General features: G+C 43.6%; 1 protein-coding gene across 6 annotated transcripts in view; it reads left to right on the top strand.

Annotated features, from left to right (window-relative positions):
- The window catches only part of TSPAN11 (tetraspanin 11), a 281179-nt gene that overhangs the window by 156071 nt on the left and 101732 nt on the right, over positions 1-23376 (top strand). For 5 of the 6 annotated variants that reach the window (XM_025192157.1, XM_025192155.1, XM_006035947.2 and 2 more), the window contains 4 exons: positions 10788-10862; positions 13403-13507; positions 13989-14147; positions 22878-22964. In XM_025192157.1, coding sequence (XP_025047942.1) covers positions 10788-10862; positions 13403-13507; positions 13989-14147; positions 22878-22964 — 426 coding nt within the window. The remainder of the gene's footprint in view (positions 1-10787; positions 10863-13402; positions 13508-13988; positions 14148-22877; positions 22965-23376) is intronic. The other variant, XM_025192158.1, reaches the window with a different exon arrangement.

Below are 23376 nucleotides of genomic sequence, written 5' to 3'. Positions count from 1 at the left end.
AGAAAAATAGAAGGAGGGGATCAGGCGGGACGGAGCATACATCTTCCTCCCTACTAAACATGTTTATTTCAGCAAAGTCATGGCAGGCGAGAAACACTGAGGACCCTCTGGAACCTGTCTCGATCGTTAACTATCTCTCCCGTGGACAACGGCGACATCCAATAGATCGGCATGCATCAGGTGCCCTGGTGAACGGCATGGTCGCTTACAGATTGGTGCATCAGCCGGAAATTGAGAGGAAGGGGTGACCCTGGAGGCCAACGTACAGATGAAAGTGAATTTAACACCGCAGATAGAATTATTAGGGCAGACGTTGCATGCAGTAACCAAGGTGCTGGAGGTTCAGCAACAGCAAACACTACAACAGCAAGCATGGATGAGGCAAATATGGACTTCCTTTTGGTTGCACCAAATGACCCATGAAGATGACGCTGAGGCTTATATTGAATCATTTGAATGGACAGCCATACAAATGGGGCTGGACAGGCTGCGATGGGCAAGCCAGTTGGGGTGACTGGTTGTTAGAAAGGCTCAAGCAGCATACAGAGCCCTCCCCAGGGAGGAGGCTTATGGTTACAAGAAGGTAAAAGCAGCCATCCTGCATCATCTGGAACTCACATCTGAACACTATCGTAAGACGTTCCAAGCCTGGAAGGGAAAGGAGGATTGTCAACCAAGAAATCTGATGCATCTCCTAAAAGATCTCATTAACAAAAAGGTTCCCCCATGTAGTCTTTCATGTCTCTCCCCTGGGCGTCGCATATGTGGGTTCCTCTCAAACCTCGCCATGGTTCTTAGGGGTGAACAGTTTGGTTATTGGGGTGACTTTGGGTCAGTTCCTCAGGGGGCCTCTCCTGCCACATCTTTGATGATGATTATGTTCCAATTGGGAGGACAGTGTTTGGTCCTGCCTCCCCTGACACCTTCCCTTGGTTGTTCCTGCTGTTCCTCCTTTGTGGGGCTCTGCCTCCCCTACACCCCACCTAACGCCAACCACAATGTTGTCACCTGTGTTGTCGAGGTTGATGACCTGAACCTTCTCGGCGCTCTAGCTCTCAGGATCTTATGACCACAGGTTAGTGGTGATGTTTCTATCCCAAGCATCTCCTACGGCCCCCTTCTCTCCATCTATACAGCGTCCAGCTTCGGCACCGTTCCGTCCCCCAGCGAGTCACCTCTTCCCTGGGTTTGGTATTTGCTGTCCATCAGTCGCGTCTGGATCTTGGTCCTGCTGGGTTCCAGTCTTCACTGCAGACCTCCTTTGCCCACACCAACCGTGTAAGTAAATCCTCAGGCCCTCTCTGGCCCTGCGTTCTTGTAGGGACCCCTTCCTGGGATACCCACCAGGTCCCCTCACTGGGACCACTTCTGAGCTCTGGCCCCTCCAGGCTGGTTGGGGACTCCATTTCTGGTCCCCCTCCACTTGTCTTCCTCCAAGTCTTTTATTCCAGCCCCAGGCATCTGGCCGACCAATTGGCCCTGGCACGCTCTTATAAAGTGTGCACATGCTGATGCGGGAGCCGCTCCCAGTTCCTTTAGGCTCATCCACTTTTTTCCTTTTTATCTTTACCCGCAGCAGCTCTGCCCACCACGGTTTCACTTTCGCTACATTCATCTTCCGGCGCGGCATCCCACCACCTCCATGCCTTGTCCAGTAAGTATTTTCCACACCCCAGAGAAGGTGAACCAGGCTGGTGTGGCTGACCAAATCCTATTGGAGCAATTTGTGAAAGATTTGGAAGATGAGACCCAATTGTGGGTCTGCCGACATTTGCCTGGGACAGCTGAGGAGGCATTGTGAGTTGCAGAGGCTTTTGTGGCATCCGAAGTTGAACACTTCCAGGAAAGAGGATATAAGAATATGGGTTTTAGTGCTAAGGGGGATGAGGATCCTCAACAAGCACCATCAACATACCAGAAGCGGTGAATAATCTGTTACCAGTGCGGGAAATCTGGTCATGTTTCCCAAGAATGTGTGCTGAGCCCACAAGAAAGGTGGAAGTCAACAGGAGATAATTCAGGACCAAAGGATCGACCCAAGATGAGTGAGGCCATGGAAGAAATGGATTACATCTTCAGCTGAAGTGAAGAATTGGCAGTCTGGGATAGGCCAGTGGTGGCCACTTGGGTAGCAGGTAGAACAGTCCAAGCTACCTTGAATACAGGTTGCTCCCAAACTCTGGTAAGATATATGGGTTGGTACCCGAAAACATGGTAGACTGGTGCAAACCTGTCCAGATGCGCTGTATCCACGGGGAAGTGGGCCAGTATGAAAGAGGCTATGTCGACTTGAGGATAGCCAACCAAAGAGGGAGGATGAGAGTCGGATTTGTGCCCGAGTTAGACAGCCAGATGATCATGGGAAGGGATTGAACGAGGTTTTAGAAGAAGTCCGTAAAGAAGAGCTAAGGCGAAAAGGCTGGCCCAAGTTCGAAGGATGGGCAGCCAAAGAAGAAGGGTCTTTCTCAGGGGAAGAAGATTTGATGACTCTAGGAACCAGAGCTATGGCGCCCCCGTTCAGGACAGCATAGGAAGAAGATGATGAATTCAGAGGGATTTGGGAATAAGAGGTGGCCTGCGTTGAGGATGAAGTGACACGACCAGACCTGAGTGTAAGTGTCCCCCATTTCAAGATCCATAACAGTTTGTTATATAGAGTAAATAGGTGTCCAGTCAGGGGAGATGGAATCATCAATTAATGGTACTGCGTCCCTCCCACAGACAGATATGGGAATTAGCCCATCCTTCTCCCATGGGAGGTCATTTTGGGAAAGACAGAACCGTGTCCAAAATCAAACGATGGTTCTTTTGGCCAGAGATAAGGGAGGACATCATCCGACGGTGCAAGTCATGCCCAGAATGCCAAAGGGTACAAGAAAGGCAGCCACCGAGGGCCCCATTACAAGTAATGCCCCTCATTGATACACCTTTCGGCAGGATAGCTCTAGACATCGTGGGCCCCTTGATGAAAAGCAGTGCGGGATACCAATATATATTGGTTATGATAGACTATGCAACCCGCTATCCAGAGGCAGTGCCTCTGCAATTGGCAGCTGCACTCCTGATTGCTGAAGAGCTCCTAAAATGGATCTCCAGAGTGGGAGTTCCTAGAGAGAGAATTATGGACAAGGTACTAATTTTATGGCAGGGGCTATCACCAACATATATCAAGTGCTGGGGATCCGGCAGCTGCACATGTCCATTTACCATCCACAGACCAACGGTCTGGTGGAACGCTAAAATGGGACCATCAAGCGTCTACTGCAATGGTGTGTACAGGAAAAACCACAAGGGTGGGATCTGATTTTGATTTCCTTGCTTTTTGCATTGCAGGACACATCCCAGACATCCGCAAAATTGTCCCCGTTGGAGCTAATATTCGGCCATAAACCTAGGGGCTTATTGCAGGAAGCAAGGAAGGAATGGTAGAGCACAGGCAGGCAGAAGGTTGGAGTCCAACAGTATAGACAAGAGATGGTAGACAGGCTAAATAAGGCCAAGCAGTTAGTACAGGAGTATCTGGCAGAAGCCCAACAAAGACAGAAGCAGGAATACGATAAGCTAGCACAAGTCAGGGAGTTCCACACAGGAGATAAGGCTCTTGTGTTGCTTCCAACAACAGCAGACAAACTGTTCACACCATGGCAAGGGCTGTTTGAGATTACAAGATGGGCCGGGCCTGTAGACTATGAAGTCCATTGCCCAGGGCACCGAAGGGAGCGGCAGATCTATTATGTAAATCTGTTAAAGGCCTGGAGAGAACCAGAAGGCTGGATGCTGAGTCCAGAGGACCCATCTGAGTAATTAGGACCCGAAGCAGAGTACCAGCCAAATGGGACCATACAACATGGAAAGGTAGAACGAGGGCCCGACCTTAGTAAGGAGCAACAGAGACAGTTGCAAGTTCTAATAGAAGAATTTAGTGATTCATTTAATGAGAGACCAGGGAAGGCGCAAGGGGTGAAGCATGAAATCAGTACCCCAGTAGGAGTAGTTATACGAGAATGATGGAGACCCATTCCACACCATTTGCAGGATGGAGTGCGTATTGAAATACGGAAAATGTTGGCTCAGGGGGTCATCATTCCCTCCCACAGTCCTCGCCGAAGCCCTATGGTATCAGTACCCAAGGTGGATGGGTCATTGAGAATCTGCATAGACTTCAGGAGGGTGAATGAAATTGCCAAATTTGATGCATTTCCACTGCCTCACATAGAAGAGCTTCTAGAAAGAATAGGCCAAGCTAGTTATACATCCACCATCGACCTATCAAAAGGGCATATACCTATGGCGGCCAAAGATCAACAGAAGACAGCCTTTGGCACACCGTGCGGTCTATTTGAATTCACAAGGATTTACATTGATGATATTGTTATATACTCCCAGTCTTGGCCCCAAAATTTGCATCATCTAAGGGCCATATTGCTAGAGCTTCGCCAGGTGGAGATGATGGCTAATCCCAAGAAATGCTCAGTAGGGATGTGAGACACCAATTACTTAGAATTTAAGGTTGGACGGGGGCCATACGACCTTTGGCCAGCAAGGTGGCCACAATCGAAAATTATTCACCACCTCAAACTAAAAAGCAAATGAGGGCATTTTTGGGCCTGGCTAACTACTACAGGAGATTTATCCCGCACTTTGCCAAAAAGGCAGCGGCCTTGACAGATGCAATAAGAGGAAAGGTCCACGGTTCCATAAGATGGGCACCCCAAATGGAACAAGCATTCAAGGATATCAAAATGGCTCTATGCCATGACGTGCTGGTTATGACACCTGACTTTTCCAAAATGTTTACTCTACAGACGGATGCATCAGCAACAGCCATAGGAGCAGTCTTGTGTCAAGACCATGAGGGTGTGGAGTGGCTGATTGCTTTCACAAGTAAAAAATTAAACACCGCAGAGACAAGGTACTCCACTATAGAAAGAGAATGCCTAGCAATAAAATGGGCAATAAATTATTTTAGATATTATTTAATGGGGAGAGAATTTAAGTTAATAATGGATCACGCCCCCTTACAATGCTTAAATAGAACTAAAACAGATGATACTTGCATGAGATGGGCATTGTCACTACAGCCTTTTAAGTTTGTGGTGAGGTACGGACGCAGGGTTACTAATAAGGTTGCAGACTTTCTATCAAGGTGCAACAAAGCTAAGGTGACAGACTCACTCAAGACTGATTCCAGAGCGCTGGAGGAAGAAAATCAAAAGATTTCCCCACCACAAGGCAACTTAAGTGGGGGAATGTGTGATAAAGATTAAACATCAGAAGGGAGCTTACCTGGGGTTAGAGATGCATGGAGCCAGCACAAGACTGCGCTGAGCCAGGAGAGCTGTGGGCGTAGAGCCACGGCAGGAGGAGGCATCATGGCAGAAGAAGAAAAAACCTTAAAGAAACAGCTGAGCCAGGAGGAGCCAGGATCGGCTCCCGCGCCAGCATGGTCCCACTTTATGGTCACGTGCTGGCACCAATTCGCCGGCTGGCCCATGGAACCAGACATAAAAACCCCGATGAGCGTGAAGCCCGGAGGTCCAGAAGTGAGTTCCCCTGTGGGTACTCAGAGTCCCAGGGCTGAATCATGCTCCACAGATGGCAGATGGTGGCAACCCCAAAAGGGGTTTTTGAAGTAGAGTATAAGCCCAGAAGGGCAACATTACTTACCCAAAGCAGACTCATGGATTCTGGATGTCTTCCAGGCATACTGGGCTGTCTCGAAGCCTGTGGAGAGAAGGAGAGACTACTGTCAGCTGTCCATGTCACAACAACAACGAACCAAAGGAATTGAGACTGACGACAGGAGACCAGGTAACCTGGAAACAGACCGAAGCTAAGTCAGTGCCACTGAGGTGGGCGCCAAGTGAGGTGAACTGATGTTCATACATGGCCTACCATTTCGAGAGGCCAAGATGTGTACCAAGACCATGACTAGACCCAGAAGATCGGGATACAACATCATTGGTTGGCGCCAGGTGGGGTGTAGGGGAGGTGGGTCCCCAAAATGGAAAGACTGAGAGAAGAATTGAAGGAAGGGATCAGACGGGACGGAGCGTACATCTTCCTCCCTACTAAACATATTTTTTCAGCAAAGTCATGGCAGGCGAAAAACACTGAGGACCCTCCGGAACCCTCTCGATCATTGACTATGTCTCCCATGGACAGCGGCAACATCCAACAGACTGGCACACACCAGACGCTCTGGGGAATGGCACGGTCTCTTACAGTCATGAAGAAGTCTGATGTTAACAAATTTTGTCAGGCATCCGAATCTCTTCCACAAGGTCTCTGCTGATTGAATCAAAGGCTTTAGTCATCTCAATGAAGGCCATGTAAAAATCTCAATATTCCTTGTAGCATTTCTCCTGCTGCTTTCTGGCAACAAAATTCATATCTATTGTACCTCTGAGTGGTCTGAAACCACATTGGGACTCAGGTAGAATTTCCTCAGTGAGGAAGGTAAGTCCATTGAGAATGCGGGAAAGGATCTTCCCAGCTATAGATAGCAGTGCAATACCATGGCACATACTGCATCCATTTTATCTCCTTTGTTGTCTGTGATAATGATTTTACATCCTTCATGTCACTGAGAATATGTTTGTTTCCAGATTTTCAGAATGACAATGGGTACTTGGTGAGAGAGCTTTTGTCCACTTTGCTTATAAATTTCAGCTGGTATTCCATCAGGACCACGTGCTTTGTTGTTCCTCATCTGCTTAATGGCTCTCAAGGCCTCTTGATAGGTTGGTGGATCTACAAGTTAGCCATTCCACAATACCCCATTAAGGACTTTGATAGCATTGTCTTTAACATGAGAATCTTAGTTCAGGAGACCTTGAAAGGGTTCCTTCCACTCCATGTTGATGATGGAGCTGTCTTTAACAAGTGTTGTACCATCCTTGGACCTCAGAGGGATGGCTCCCTGTGTGCTTGGCCCATAAATGCTTTAGTTGTGCTGAAGAAACTATACATGTCATGACTGTCAGCAAACTTCTGAATCTCTTTCACTTTGTCCTCCCACCACTTGTTATTTTGCTCTTGAATCTTGCTGAAGCTCAGCTTTAATGTAGTGATACATGTCTCGCTTGTGTTTGGAGTTGTCATCGTTCTGTGAAGCTTTGAAGGATCTCCTTTTTCTGTCAACGGGAGTTTGAATTTCTCTATCATCCTTGACCCTGTCCTGATGTTTCTTTGTGACAAAGACTAGAGATTCTTCACATGCCTCATGGACACCTTTCTTGAGGCTCTCAGTGATCAGTGGGAGGTTGGAGAATTTGTCACTGAGTGTAAAGGACTGGGGCATAGTCAGTCTGGTCTAATGGTTAGACCACTGAGGGAAAGCAGGGTCAGGGGACAGGTGCCATATCACCAAAACTAGAGGGAAATCCAGGGACAGGAGTCCACAACATAGTCCAGGATCAGTAGCCAGGGATTAGATGCCAAGTACCAGTCCAAGGAGTAATCCACAGGGTGAAGTCCAAGAGTAGAGCCAAAATGAAGCCCAGAAATAAGCCAAAACCATGAAAATGAGTGCAGGAACCAGGAGGCTTGCTACAGCAGACCTGTTGACTGGCCTGCAAACACAGGCTGCTGCTAAATGGAGAGGCAGCACTCCCAGAAGCAGATCAAGATGCTTGCTGTTCCTAAACTGGGACAGTTCATTAGCTGAATGAGGTACTTGGCCCAGGCTGGCCTGCCTATTCAGAGTTCCTGACACAGTGCCACTGATGGAGATGATTGCTTTTAGCAAAGTCTTTCAAACACTCAATACTGAACATCTTCCTTCATAGCTTCTTTTTGTTTACATTGTTTTGGGGCAATACAAATGGCCATGACAGATCATATCCAGTGATGATCCATCCAGCAGTCATCTGTGCTTGTCATAGCTCTGGTAATATGAATGTTGCAATTGTTCTGGGCATATATTATAATGTAATTGATCAGGTACTAGTGTTTTGAACAAGGGTGCATCCATGATGTCATCCATTTGTTGCTTTGGCAGAATAAGAAATTTGTGATGATGGGATCATGTTCCAAACACATACTGAAAAGAATAATTCAATTTGTACTTCTGTCACTGTCCTATAAGGGGTTTGTTCTTACCTCCTCTCTATTGGAGGGGAGCTTTTCTTGTAGTTCAAGCAAAAGAGATGCATGCAGAAGATCCTAGGTTCCCAGGTTTCTGCTGATCCAGAGAGATGAAAGTCAGCCTTGCGAAGCCAGCACAATTCAACATAGAATTGGTTTCTGCTCCTCCTTGAGATTGGTTTATTTGGTTCCATTGACCCTGTTTTTAAGCTCAGTAAGGTTTATTCATGCATCACTAAAGGCATCCTTTTGTTTACTGAGTCTCTGTTACCATTGATAGTCAAGAAGGAAAGGACTCAGCTTGACACTCTGAGTTGACTCTCAGCTTGACTCTGATGTTGCCCCAATCCTGCGAACACTTACGTACATGCCTAATTTTATGCTCATGAAGAGTCTCTGACCTCTCCAGGATAACCTAGGTGCTGGTGCATGAGTGTTTGCTGTGCTGGTGGCTAGGAAAAATGCCTTTTTACTTAGAACCTGGATATAGTTGACCTAGTACCAGTGAGGGGTTTTTCTATAGTATGGTGAGAGCATATTCAGACAAGAAAATAGATACGAAGCTGTGCAGTGCCATTCTTGTTGCATCGTCTTACAAGACAGAACAGCAAGTTAAGTGCAGAAGCATGAAGTTTGAAAATGAACATTAAGGCAAGAAGACCTCAGGCAGAAAATAAAGGGAAAAGCGAGACAGTCAGTGAGGAAAGGCAGACTGGAGAAAGACTGACTGATATTTTGACATTAGTCTTTGCCAGCATGGTATTTGCAAAGGAAAACCATGTCTCATTAACCTTGTGGGATTCTTTGATTTTGCTGTGAAAGTAGAAGTGGCTGACACAATTTATTCAGGATCCTGAAAGGCCATGGTCAAGGTCCCATTCTAGAGGCTACTAAAGAAGCTAATAGTCATGATGGAAGTGTGTAGATCAGAAGACTGCCCTGGACTCAAAAAGCAAAAGAGTAGGGTTATTCTGTTTTCATCACAGGGAAAGGTTACAGCTGGGTGCCTCTGTATATGGGTCCTCTACAATTTAACATATATATAATGATCAGGAAGCAGGGAGGAGTGAGGCAGCAAAATTTGCAGACAGCACAAAGCTATTTAGATTAGTCAGGACTAGAGAGAACTGCGAGGAACAGAGACTGAAACAAGATAAGTGAATGGGCAGCATGATGGCAAATGAAATTCAGCATCAGCAGTTCAAAGTAATGCATATTGGAGGGAAACAGACAAAACATTTTGATGCATCCAAAGATTTCTAAATGATGTTTATCAATATGGGGATTGTAGGGACCCGTGCAGCACAATGAACACATTTGCCCAATGAAGAGCTATGATTTAAAAAAAGGTTGTCAGGATGCATAAGGAATGGCATGTTAAATAATGTGAAGAACATTAGGATGTATTTATATAAATCAGGGCTCAGTAGCCTACGGCCTGTAGGCTGGGCTAGGGATGAGTGCTTAAAGTGCAGGCAGCTGGCTGCTTTATGAGGGGAAGAGGAGGGCAGCCTGTGCTGGCAAAAGGTTGTTGACTCCAGATATATATCAATAGTGCAGCTTCATCTTGAGATTGGGTGACCAGTCCTACTCATCAGTCTCAAAACAGGACACTACAGAACTAGGAAAGATTTGGAGAAGAACACCAAGAAGGACCTAGGGCCTGGTAAAACTGTCTGATGATGAGAGATTGTGACTGTCTCAGGAGACAGAAGAAAGGCTACAATAGATGTATGTGCAATAACAAAAGGTCTAGAGCAGGAAGACAGTGGCATTTGGTTCTTCCTGGGTACATTTACATGTGCCATTAATTTGAAGCAATAAACTCCAGAGCAGTCTGAGCCAAAGTAAACTACTTCTGGGCACAGTTCCTACATATGCGCTCAGGACAGCAGCAATTTTAGCTGGGGCGGAGCAATTTACACCACCTGGGAGGTCAGGCAGTGGAGGGGCTGGCTGGGGCACAAGGGTGGTGAAAGTGCAGAGCTGTGTGGCTGGACACCAGGCAAGAGTCTGGCCTTCTGCTGGCTGGGCTGATCAGGTGCAATTGACACCTCTGGTCAGCATCTACACATGCATTTAATCACAGTTAATTATGCTGACATAAGATAGTACTGTCCCTGAGAGCTAATTAGTCTACTCCACAGTTAAGTTCACATGTAGATGTGGCCCGTGTTTCTTAATGCAAGGATAAGGTGACCTTGAACAAACATAAAAGGGAGGAATTCCAAACGGATAAAAAAGGAATATTTTTCCCATTTTTCTTATGCAGAGCATGAATCTCTCACAGATCGCTTAAGATCTTAAAGGTGGTCAAATATTTAAGTGAATGTTGAGAACTACCAGTGTTACTATAATTAATTAGAACAAATAATGTGGGAGAGAGATTTAAGGGGATTAAGCTGGTTTCTAACTAACAAATGTCAATCAGGATGGGACCTAGTGAGGAGGGACTCATTTGTCTCACTTCAGGGTTTTTACACCTTCCTTTGGAACAACTGGTACAGGCCAGTCTGAAAGACAACTCTGGTGTGGGTGGACTTTGGGTGTGTTCCAGTCTGGCAAGTATCTTCTCTCAAGAGGTCCTAAGTTCTGGGCATAATGAGAACATGATATTTTCTTTTTCTTTGGGGAAAATGCATTGTGGAGTTTTTTCTAATCAGGTATATCTTGGGTTTTTCCTCACCTCTCCTTTTCAGTATTTCTCCCTGCTGCTCTTGATCTTCCTCATTGAGCTGGTTGCTGGAGTTCTGGCCTATATTTACTATCAAAGGGTAAGTTGAAAGGTTTGGGTTATTTTTAATTTTTATTATGTACTATTTATAGAAATGCAACAATTAAACATAAGATGGAGACATGACGTCAGAAAGTCACTAATTTATGAGACAGATCCCAAGTCACTGAGAATGTTAGTATAAATAAATATTTGCTTAAAATGGTTGCACAAAGAACAGGCTATAATAGTACTAAAGCGATCTAACTAAATAAAGCATATTAAAACTTTAGATCACAAAACATGTTGCAGTGCTCAGGATTGGAAGTCTGTGTTCTTTCCAGCTTAGCTGCCTTCATAGCCAGGCTGAGCCTTTCCCACAGGGAAAGAAAGGAGCAGCAGCAATAATTCCTCTATGCAGGTTCTACAGCCAGTCAACCTGCACAGGGCACTGCCTGGCTAGCTGTTCCATCCCCCATGCACCCCTCCCCTTCATGTGGCTCTGCATAGACAGGTTAACAGAGCTCAGCATATAGGACTTCAGGGTTCCCTTTCAGGCATTTGAAGGTGGTGAAGAGGTTGTAACTCAATGGACCTCTACAATTACAATGTAAATGGGAAAATAAATACTTCAGAGCATTGTTCCATCTAATCCTGAATCTTGCCTGTGACAGGCTGCATCTCTCAAACGTGCAACATTGTAATACAGGATATAGGAAACCTCTTGCTTTTTTTCCATCAACACAAAGGAAAGTTGTCTCCTGCCTCAAAGCCCTGTACTGATTGAAGAAAGATACACCTTGCTACATCTATAGCTGTACAGTTAAATCCCCATTTCCACTACCAGTCCCAGAAAACACATGTAAAAGAATTCACAAATCTCAGCTGTAGTTCAGACTCCTCTCTCCCATCCCCCCCAGTGCTGAGCAGGGTATTTTCTCCAAGCCCTTTTGGGCTGCATAACCCTGAGCACACGATTGGGAATCCTACAGCTTCAGGAAGTATTTGTGAAGCCTGAGAAACAGGGCGCTCGTTTCCATGGTCCCATCCTCCCTGCATTTCCCATGCAGGTTACTCTGGAGTGATGTGTGGGGTGAGGCATTCTTATCATCTGTGCCAAGACTTCTTTCATATGAATAGGTGTAATATCAAGACAGAAGGCTAACAGCCATGTTCTGAACCAGAAAATCCTTGTAAGAAAGTTAGTTAAAGTTCCAGACCACAATCCTGGAGTAGCTCTGAAATCACTGCTGCCATGCTGGTACATTAGAAGAGAAGCCACATTAGAATGGAGCCCACGTTATATGAGGTTGGTTCCCAAGCTCTGAGGTGCTGCTCTCCCTCCTACCAGCTGGTGTATTTGAGCAGTAAAACAACTCTACTGATGAATTAGAATTGGATTTAATTTTGCAGAATTATACCATGCTACATTTGCTGACTGTAATTGCAAATGCCTTTCCAAAAAACGTTGTTTGCATACCAGAAGTACTCCCACATTACCCATAAAGAGGATATCATATTTTGGTCAGCGTTGAACATGTTATACAACGGTGAAGATGTTCTTATTCTGCTTTGAAGTTGGGTGCATTTACTTTCCATGCTGCATCCTTGTACCCTGTGCATTTTGTCTGAAATCTTGGGACCTGTTCTGGCCTCACTTATGCTCATGTCCTTTCATAGACTTCTAAGCAATTGCCTCTAATTCGCCAGGTTTTTGGAGACCAGATGCAGGCCTTCTGTCTTTCTCAAGCACTACTTCCATCTTTATTCACTCTAATCAAATCAGAGATAAGGAGGCAGTTTACATTTGATTTTGAATAAACAAATCAAAAGTCCTTTCTAAAGTTCTTATGCAAGCTAACAAGGTAAACAAACATGAAACAAAATAGAGAGATAGTTAGCCATGTTAGTCTGAAGTCAGGCAGAAGGCCAAACAGATTGGCACCTTAGGGTGTTTTTACACATCCTCCAGGTTGGGAAGGCAAGTCCCTTAATTAAAGCAGCTCTTGGGAGCCACTCTAATTAAAGCTCCCACAGCGTCTCGTGTATTCAGTGTCATTCAACGAGTTTCGGTTGCATGCATTGGAGTGGGCATCAGGCCTGTGTATAGGTGCCCTTAGAGACTAACTCATTCAGAGAGGCATAAACTTTTGTTTGTCAGACACTGTGTAAGATAAAATATGGAATGATGAGTTGGGGAAAGGAAGGTTACTGAGGGGGTAGCGAGAAAGAGGACGTTCTATTAAAAAAAACTAATTATGGTTTCTGTCTTCTTCTGTTTAATGACCTTGAGCTATATACACTACCTTACAATGTCAGATAATTTGTACCTTTGAGTTTCTTGTTTGTTTGGGGTTTATGTCATTATAAGCAGATTTAAAGAAATAACTGTTTTTTTGATGAATATCTCATCTCTGATTCCAGTTTTACACTGGTTTCACAGCACCATAACTTCACTGATGCCAAAGGACCTCTGATTTCTCCTGGTATAAATGAATCCTGAATCATGCCTTGCACCAGCTAACATCTGGAGTAATAATATTTGTCTATGTATTTTCCTTGTCCTATATTCATAGCACCTTTTTCTGCTTGGGCCTACAGCTAGGCGAGGAGTTGAAACAGCACCTGACCCAGACCCTGACTGAGAATTATGCTTTGCCTGGGAAAGCGCACATCACACATTCCATTGATCGCCTACAGCAAGATGTAAGAGAAACTTCTGTCACTCGCATGGCTGTGTCTGCCTGTGTGGCCCAACTCATGTTTCATTTCATATTGCCAGTGGCTGGAAATCTCATGAGAGTGGCGTGATCCTGCCTAATTTCCAAACCAAAGAAGTTCAATCAAGCCTCTGGAAGTATTGATGATTCAAAGAGTATGTGAATTTCTGAGCGACTTCAGATCATTTCTGTTGCCATTCTTCACTTGGGGACCCAAAAACAGTCACTCTGAATCAGGATCTCCTTCTCTAAACATGGCTGCAATGGCTCTTGCCACACACAACCCACTTCTGATCTCATTCATGTGAGGTATATGAGTGGTGACCTAGGGGCAATGAATTTGACCATTATATTACTAGTATGAGATCAGAACAGGTATCTGATTGATTATGTGCCCCTGGAAAGTGGTAACCAAGATGGCAATCCTGCCCCAAATATGGAACATCAGCCTTTCCTTTCCTTTGCAGTTCCAGTGCTGTGGGAGCAATAGTTCTACTGATTGGCAGCAAAGTGCCTATATCCTCTCCTCAGAGTCCGGGGCTCGTGTGGTACCAGACAGCTGCTGCAAAACGGTGACCTTTGAGTGCGGGAGGAGGGATCACCCATCTAACATCTACAAGGCAGAGGTAAAATGTCATTCTGGGATGGGGGAAAGGTTTGTCATGGTTGTCAAACAAAGCATACATCATGTTTTACTTGCAAGAAAAATTGAAGGATACAGCCAGAAAAAAGTGATGGAAGCTTCACTGATAATGTTTCTGAAGATTTTATCTTGAGGTTTGCTAAGTGTGTTGCAAACAACAGTTAAATAATGGAGTCTCAGGCATCCTTAAATAAAAGTTATTAAAAAAAACAATACATCTAGGTTTTAAAATGGCTAGTGTTTTTAACTGACAACAGTGTGCAGTACTACCTGTCACACCATTTACAGAGTGTAAATATGTAATAAAAGCAAGAGCCTTGCAAATCTTGCACTGCCCACGTAGTGAAACAAACATGTTTTTCTTATCAGAGATAATGAAATGCATATATTACCATGACAAGCCAGCTCCATCAATCATTTTTTTTCTTCTCGGAGGGTGCGTGTACATTGTAGTCAGGAAGTGTGACTGCAGCTTTACCATAGATAGTGCAGAAAACCACGCAGCAAAGAAAGCCATGGCCTGAGTTTCACCATAGCTGAGCAAGCCTGCGAGGGCCCCAGATAATTACTCCGGCCTCTGAAGTCATCATATGCACCATGTTACTAACTGAGTTATTCAGGCTAAAGTTAGCTGAGGTATGTCTACCCATGGCTGTAATCACCTGATAGCCATGTAGGTTTATGTTTGCTGTTTTGATTTTGGAATTTTAATATTTCATTTCAAGGATGCTGCTAAAAGGGGAATTTCTGTATAAAATAGGTCTACAGCCTTTGGCCAAAGGCCTACAACAGGCATTACCCCAACTTGATATAAAGAGCATAGCCCAACATGGAGACACTTGGAATCAATGGTTACTTTTGAAAATTTTGGACACAGTAACTGGTCTTGGTCTTACTGAATCAGTGTCTACCTGATCCAGTTGCTATCAGTGGAGGCAGAACTTGGCACCTGGATACAGCAAAATTGTGTTACTGATAGTCAATTTTCTCCTCTTGTTGGAACACAGGTTTCCAGGCAATACATACAACACATGGGGAGTTTTGGAAAGGGGAAAATCTTATTTACTCAAATACTAGATGAGGTTTTTTTCCCAATCAGCAGGGGGGAAAGATCCCCTTGTCTTATATTTGCATAAAAGGAGATCTCATTAAATACATTGTCTAGTATTAAATTTCTGCCAAAAGCAGCATATGCTCAGTAATGGAAACCAATTATGAAGCTGATTAAATAACACCAACATGCTCCATGTCAGGCAAGAATACTGATAGGAACCTACCACAAAGATAGGTTAAAGCAACCTGTCTGAATAAGATATATGGTAGTACCCATTGTGTTCAGTCCCCCTCAGCACCAAATCTTTTTAAATTCACAGGGGGTCACTACACTGAATACATTGTGACTTCCTTTTCACTTCCAGAACTGATCTGTACCTTTCTTTCCCTTTTCCAATGATTCTTGTTTTTTATCATCCTTAAATGTCTGGCATATGTCACCAAACAGGGACCCAAACAGTTCAGCCAGAATGCCTCTGTCAACCCTCTCTCAGCCTGTTGCATATGATTAGTATGAATGAACTCAAAGACATTGTAGTGGATTTTGCTCCAACATTGTAGAAGTAAATCTGCAGAATAAATCTGGCCACTTTCAGGCCAATCTAGTCTGCTGAACTATTAAAATAAGGGCTAAAATTGGGTTTTGTAAATGGTATCTATTACATACTTAACTGTGGAAAAGCTACTTCCTACCCATGGTAAATCTGATTATACCAAGGAACTGTAAAGCATACTAGACACCTGCTAATCAAAGGACTATGGTATTTTCTGGTGCAGAAGATTCCCCCACTTCCCTCCAGAAGGATAAAACTGGGTTTTCAGATCAACTCCCACCTGCCTCCCTTGCTTTCCTCAGCAGCACCATGGGTCCTGGGCATTCTTCCCTACCTAATCATGTAGGTGCTCACTGGCATCTCTGGACTTGTCTTCCAAGGTACAAGGGCAGAGAGAAAAAGGGAGACTCTTCTTCCCCACAGCATCAGTGTATAAAAACCCATCTTACTTTAAGAGCTTCTTCTGGGATGGGGAGCAGGGAACCATGTTTTATATGCCATGTTTTATGTCATGTGTAACTACATTATAGCTGGTTTCATATCCAGCTTTAATTTGAATGTGTGGCAGGGCCCTTGCTGTAGTTGCTGGGAAAGGAGAGGGTGCTAGAATTCCTACCGCCACACAACAGAACATAGTCCATGTTTTCTTCAGCTGCTAGCTGATAAGTATCTATGGAAGTTGGATGTGTATCTGCAAACTTTCTCCATCATCCAAATGTCCTCACTGCTGAGTTGGGTCTACTGAGTTTGGGTCCCAATGCCACGATCCCTTTTTTTCTGATGTCTTTTCTGCTTCTGCTGCTGCTTGCAGTTTTGACAGGCAGCAGCATGGCAAAATGGCATAATTTGTCATTAGTTCTTCCCAGCAAAATTCTGAATAGCAGCTAGAAAACTGCTTGTTCCCGATTCCTGTTGCTCTCACTCTGTTTTCAGTAGACCTAGAGAAACTGCACTGCCTTGGGTCAAATGTTGCTTGCAGAACCAGAAGGGCTTTTAAACATCTTTTCTTAAGGATGAGTCAAATGCAACCATAGCTCAAGGACCCTAAGTCTCTTCCTTACATGCCAAAGAGAGCGTCTTATGCACAACACTGAGAGGATTTACAAGCCATGACTACATTTATTTGAGCAATAAGGAATTTGAAATATCAGCAAAGTCAGACTTGACCAACACAGCACTCAGTGCATCAGTCAGAGTCAGGAGTGGAACCCAGGTGCCAATATCCACAGACATGAGTGCCTGAGGTTGGACTCAAAAAAATCTATAATTAGTCACCCAAATAATTTCTACAGTTGAGTCTCCCATTGAATTAGCAGGATATGTTGGTGCTCTCCACACACAGAGATATTCAGTGTTCCTGAAAAATCAGGCCATTGATAGTTAGGGACCTAACTTTAGGCAAGAAGACTTGAAATGTCTGGAACAGAGTTCTCACTCCCAATCCCCGCATCCTTTCCAGATAAACAGTCTTGCTTGTCAAATAAACAAATACCAAGAAACCTTATGGATTAGGATTCCAAAACTCTTAAAGTAGTATTAAAAAATTCTAGCTGCAGATAGCAGCTCCTTAGAAGTCCTTGTTTTCTTTCATTTGTTGAACAGATGCTTCAAAGATATGCATACTTCAATCTTTTCTTGAGATCTAAAAATTCAGCTCATCTTAAAACTAGTGCCAATATTTGCAGTTGTTTAATGATAAACATGAGAGAGGCAATGAAGGGACTTGAAAGTATTAAAGTCTAGGCTGCTTTCATTTTTTTTTTTTTAGTCCCTGCTGTACTTTGCATTGACGGAAGCAAACAGAATTACATAATCATCTCCTAGAATGGAGTTTGCTCTTTCGTTTAACACCAAAAGCACTCTCTGTTTCACACTGCTGCTGTCTCTGGCACCGTCTGTCTTACATCCAACAGCAGAAACTAATTTTAAAACCTGCTTCTGCACTCAGAAGCCCTCTAAATGTCTGAAGCCATCCTCCTTTCTAAAACATTCTCTACTTCAGATTTTGCCTACTGTATATAAATATTTTTGTTTATTACAAGTGGCAACAGAAAATACTGTAGTGGCTTTCCACAAAGTACAATGTCAATTCACAAGTATTCCTTTAAATACACATTCATTTTATACTTCCTTCCAGAACTAATGGATAAGAGCCTATTTCTAAATACTGGCAAATGGGAGAAAATGAATGTCCTTAGCCTGTTGGTTGACAATGACAGATCAGCTCTTTAAAAAGTTTCCATAATATATAGATTTTTCTATAGAGTGGTGGAGGGGGTTGGCCAATTCAAATTCAGTTCTTATTGGTTTATAATTCCTTCACTTCAGGAGCTATTTTAGGGTAGTCTTATCAACTTTGATGATGAAATCAGCTTTATATTTGATATCATAGCAACTGTGAGTTTGTCCTGTTGCAGATGCCTTTACATAAGCTCATTATAGTACATAAAAAGAATTTAAAAGTTTTTAACAAAACAAGAAAAGCACAAAGGAGCCCCCATCTCTGCGCTTGTCTTTTATGTTAGAATTATATAGGGTCCTTTAAGAGTGCATTTTCACTTTTTTTTCCGCTGGAAACCTTTATGAAGGACTCAGAATTATATCAGCCTTTAATAGATAAGGTAAGAAATCTGTATGAGCTCTTTGCCATCAGACATTTTCTCCCAGCTGTTTTGAGGTATATGAGTTAAAAGAGAAACAAGGCAAAGGACTTTAGCCTGAGTAAAAATCACTTCTCTTCGCAAGTGCATAAGGTTCACATCCTTACTGTCTTATGTCAGAAACCAACTTGATCTCCAGACATCCAGTTTTCCAGGATGAACTCTGATAGCCAAGAGCTTCACTCCTAGTGTAAACAACAAACTGTAAGAAAGCTTTTTTAAGTAAAAAAACATTTCAATATTTTGTTTTTCTTCAAAGCAAAGATAAAATAGGAATATTTTTCCCCCTTTCCTTACAGGTCACATTTAAAGTGAATGTAGTGCTAGAGGTGTCAGGGGACTGTCAGTAAAAACCTTTGTTGCAGTTCCTGGTGTGTGTAAATGAAAGCATCCTCGTCTAACCAGCAGAGTGGGTATATTTGTGCTAAGGAATGAATAACAATAAACTGAGACCCGCTGAGAGGCAATAAATATAGGACCCCAATCCTCCCAGCAGGCCAGTTTTAGAGTCATTTTTAACTGCTCATATGTACAGATTACTCTGTATTCTTGCAATTGTAGTATGGAGCTTTTTGTAAACTGGAGACTAAGAATAGGTATAGAAAAATACAATTACTTCTTCCATGATGTGGGAGATAGGCAGGGGACCCACTGAAATGTCTGTCTGAACCAAAAAGATTATGTGAATAAATTAATAAGCAAGTATATATCTCATGACCTAAAAAAAGGAAACTGTTTAATGCAAGTATTCAAAAAATATTATATAATGTTGTAATAACGAGATTTGGCTTTACTTACCAACTCTGCTATTAGCCTACAGGATGAGTTAGGGCAGATCACTTTAATTCACCCTGTCTCAGTCTTCCTATCTGTGAAATGGGGATAATGATACTGACCTTGTAAAAAGTTCTGAGACCTACTGAGGGAAAGAATAGTATGAGAGAGGTGCAGTAGAACATAGATCTTTCATATTCAGATGGTTCACATCCTAATTAGTTCATAATGGGTAACCTAATTAAGAATGACCTGCTCAGGTGTTTGCTGTGGCTTTTGCTCCAAAGAGTGCTGCTTCTCTGATCAGGAGGGGCACATCCTTGATCCCAAGCAGCCAATCAGAGAAGCAGCACCTTAAAAACTTCAGGAAACAGCTGGGGCACCTCAGCCGTTCCAGAAAGCTGTTTCCACTGCCATATCTACCCCTTGTTAGTTTACAAAACCTCATCTTTTAGAGAGTGAGGGACCTAATGCTGCATAGTATCCATGTTCTACGCTACTGTTGTAAATCATTATTATTTATTTACTATTAAGCTCTTAACGACACTGACGTTATAATGTACCCACAGACTTTTCACAAAATAACAAAAATGGAATTAGAAAACATGGGAGACTGGACTGTGCAAAGGACTTGAAAACAGATTATAAACATTTGCAGCTGTATGGGCAGGCCTGGGTCCTGAGCAGATTGACAGTAACTGGCAGAGGCTGCTGAAGTTATTGAGAAAGTTAAAACAATTAGGAATTATTGGGAAAAGTATGGTGGAATATTTGTTTATTTTCACACTTTGTTCCCATTTCCAAAGCTGCTTGAGAACTTTTCAACAAAAGGCCAAAACCATTGCCAGCCCAGTTTTTTATAGATATTTTTCCCCCTGTTTTCAACCATCTCTTGTCCTCTGATGAGTCTTGATGACCTGCATGAAATGAATTGGGCTCAGTCCAGGACTTGGCAGCAGATATCAACATCATATCCTCATCACCACAGATGAAAGTAATTGGTAGCTGTTATGCCCATGTTAGTCACAGCAGAGAAGCTAAACATCAAAAGCCTGACTTTCATTTTCCTAAGAGTCCCATTATAGCCTTCTGGCATGGAAGAGAGGCTGAAAGTGAGCCTAAATGATTTTCATGCTTACCTCCTGGCATGAGTGGCATAAGTGTAAATCTGAGTCAGGCCCTGAATGAGTAGGGATGTGAACTTCTCCAGTCCTGGAGGGACTTCCTTTTTGGCAGAAGGGCTGAGGCACACTGCTGAGCTGTGGTCTAGAAAGCTTCTATGTTACTGCCTCTACTAGACCTGAGAGGCCTGATTCTCCTCTCTCATATGCCAGTGTAACACAAGTTCAGCAGTTACTCCTGATTTACACTACTAAAAGTGGGGGTGGGGGGAAATAGAGCCTGTGATGTGACTAACTAGCTTGTAGAGTCCTTTGGGTGCAGGAACTGTCTTTGTTCTAGAGCAGTGTTGCTCATCCTCCAGCCCACAGGCCATATCTGGCCTATGGGGTTGTGTCATCCAGCCCACAGTACTACCCATGAATCCAGAAATTTGGCTTTTGGGAAGGGGTGACAGCATTAATTGCCTTGGCTCTGGAAGAGCTTCCAAATTTCATGGCCCCACATGCTGAATCGTGCCAGTGCACAGGGTCACTTTGTGGCTGGGTACAGCATGCAGGGCCAAGCTGGCATGCTGAGTTGCACTCATGGACTAACCCCATGCACTGACCCTGTGCTGGATCTGGCCTGAGACCAAATCCACCTGCAGCATCCAACCTGTGAACTAACCCATACCACTTCTGCAGCCTGCGGGGCTGGAAGGTTGAGCGCCATTGTTCTAGGCCAGTGCTTTTTAATCTTTTTAGACTCAAGACACCCCATGGAAAATCCTGGCTCTTGGCTTTCACTCATTTTTTTACTACAAAACAATAATAAAGCAACTCTTTTGTTGCAACAAATTCAGAAAGACCACAGCAGGTCAGAATGGTTCCAACTCTATGGATTTCTGATTGAAAACTCTGGGTTTATCTTGTGAATCATGTGCAGGTGTTTGCATACCTAACAGTGCTAATATTGTGCAATATCATAGGGCACCCTTAAAAGGATTTCACAGCACTGCATAGTGTCACAGAACCCCAGTGGAGAATCGCTACTGTGGACACAAAAAATCCAAACCACCCTGGGGTCCTTGTGTAAAACTAAGACATGTGCTACTGTGTTACTACTACTGCTGCCCCTACTACTTCTACTACAGGTTATAAAGGTCAAATTCCGTCCTAAGTGATGCTTGCAATTCCATTGTCTTGACTGTGGTTGCACAAGACTCACCTATTTGGATTTAGTAAATAATTCAGTTAAGAGAGGCACAGGAGGAATTAGAACACACCTCTCTTTCTTTGAGCTGTGCTGGCTTTGCAGGGCTAATGCAAACAGAAAAGGAGTAAATAATCTCTCACGAATGTCAGCAGATATTATTCTAAGTACACACAAGCAGGAGACCTATTAAGAAGGAAAGTGCCATTTTTACATAGTTATTTTTTTTCCATTGCCCTTCATGGTAAGTGCTGTAAAATCAGCTCTGCCATTCCTGTTCTTTATTATTGCACAACTGATGGTGAAAATTCTGCTCTCAGGCTTTTTTCTGTCATTGTTAGAATGCAGTTTCATAGCTCTGCTTGGAATACCAACTCTCAATAGCCATAATGAGATTTTACTAACCAGCAAATGTGTTTGAAGTTATAGAATAGCATCATCCCCACAGCAGGGGAAAAGCCTATCAGTTCCTCTCTGTAGCAGTTGCTAGGATCTTAGCAAGTAGCTGTCCATCTTGATCGTTTAAATAATAACAGTAGTATCCAGATGTGGAATGAAAGCATATTCTCCCTGTTAAACATTTGGAGTGATTACATGAAATACATGCTTGCCTTTGATACTTCCATGGAACTTGCCTGCAGAGAGTTAGGAAGAGGTGAGCAGACTTGTGACTCATCAAGGACAAGGTAAATGGCAGCCTTTTACCCTTCCCCAGTGGCAGGGCAGCAAAAGGCCTGTGAACAAGTAGGTATATGGCTTCAATGGGGCTTTGCATCCTTCCCACAAGAACACTGGGCCTACCCAAGGGTTCTTGTTTCCTATAAGTGCTTGGATCCATGGTAATGCTCAGGGATGGAGCTTTCCATATGTTCATCACAGGCAAGTGTCACACCAATCAGCTGACTCTGCTTCTTTGGGCACTTGCATCAGCCATGCACACTGGCTTCCAGTACAAGGAACCCTTTAAGTGCAAACAATGCTGTTGTCACCAAGCAGATAGCCACCCAGCATTCCTCTTTGCTCAGACTCAGAATGAGGTAGAAGTTTGGGAAGTGGAGTGATTAAATTGGGGTGGGGCAGGTTGGTCTTTTAGTGATGTACGACTTTAAAATTCATCACAACAAGCAGAACTGCTAGAAGAAAAAAATCCTCCCTGACTGTATTTTGAATGCAGAAATGGTGTACCCTGTTGTCATTCCTCTTCCTCTGAAGGGTATAGGCAGTAACCCTATCTACCACAAAGAGTTTAATTTCCTGTTGGGAGCTGTAAAAGTTCCATATGAAAGCAAGGAAACGGGGCTTACAGCTTGTTGACATTGCTGGAGTATCCTTTGTTGTAAACAGAGATCTTGTTTGCAGGGAGGATGTATCACTAAACTGGAACAGTTCCTGGCAGATCACCTCTTGATAATGGGAGCTGTCGGCATAGGAGTATCCTGTCTTCAGGTGAGTCCCATGGACCCGTCATATGGTGGGCCCTTGTTCCAATCCATTTCATGCAATGTAGAAGAAGGCTGCAGCTCATCATGCAGCTTTGAGACTAGGTGATCTGAAACAGTAACTGGTATCTATTGCCAGGCTTCAGCAGACATATCAGGGAAAGAAAGTTTTCAAATCTGAGATCCGTGTTTGCTGCAATATGGGTTTCTCCCAGGTGCTCACCTAGCCCATATGGTCTTCCAGCAGTATTTTCCTTGTTGCTTTTGTTTTATTAAATGATAAATCAGTAATTGCCCTGAGAACAGAAATTTTCTGAGTGGCTTTTGAGGCCAACCTAAGCCATGACATTTATTTAATATTATTTATTTATTTATTTTTAGAAAAAGCAAGCAGGTATTGGTGTAGAAAGATAGCATGT

Source organism: Alligator sinensis, unplaced genomic scaffold (assembly GCF_000455745.1).
Source record: "Alligator sinensis unplaced genomic scaffold, ASM45574v1 scaffold224_1, whole genome shotgun sequence".
Taxonomy (NCBI): domain Eukaryota; kingdom Metazoa; phylum Chordata; order Crocodylia; family Alligatoridae; genus Alligator; species Alligator sinensis.
Note: the sequence above shows the minus strand (reverse complement) of the source record. Positions and strands in the feature narration are given on the sequence as shown.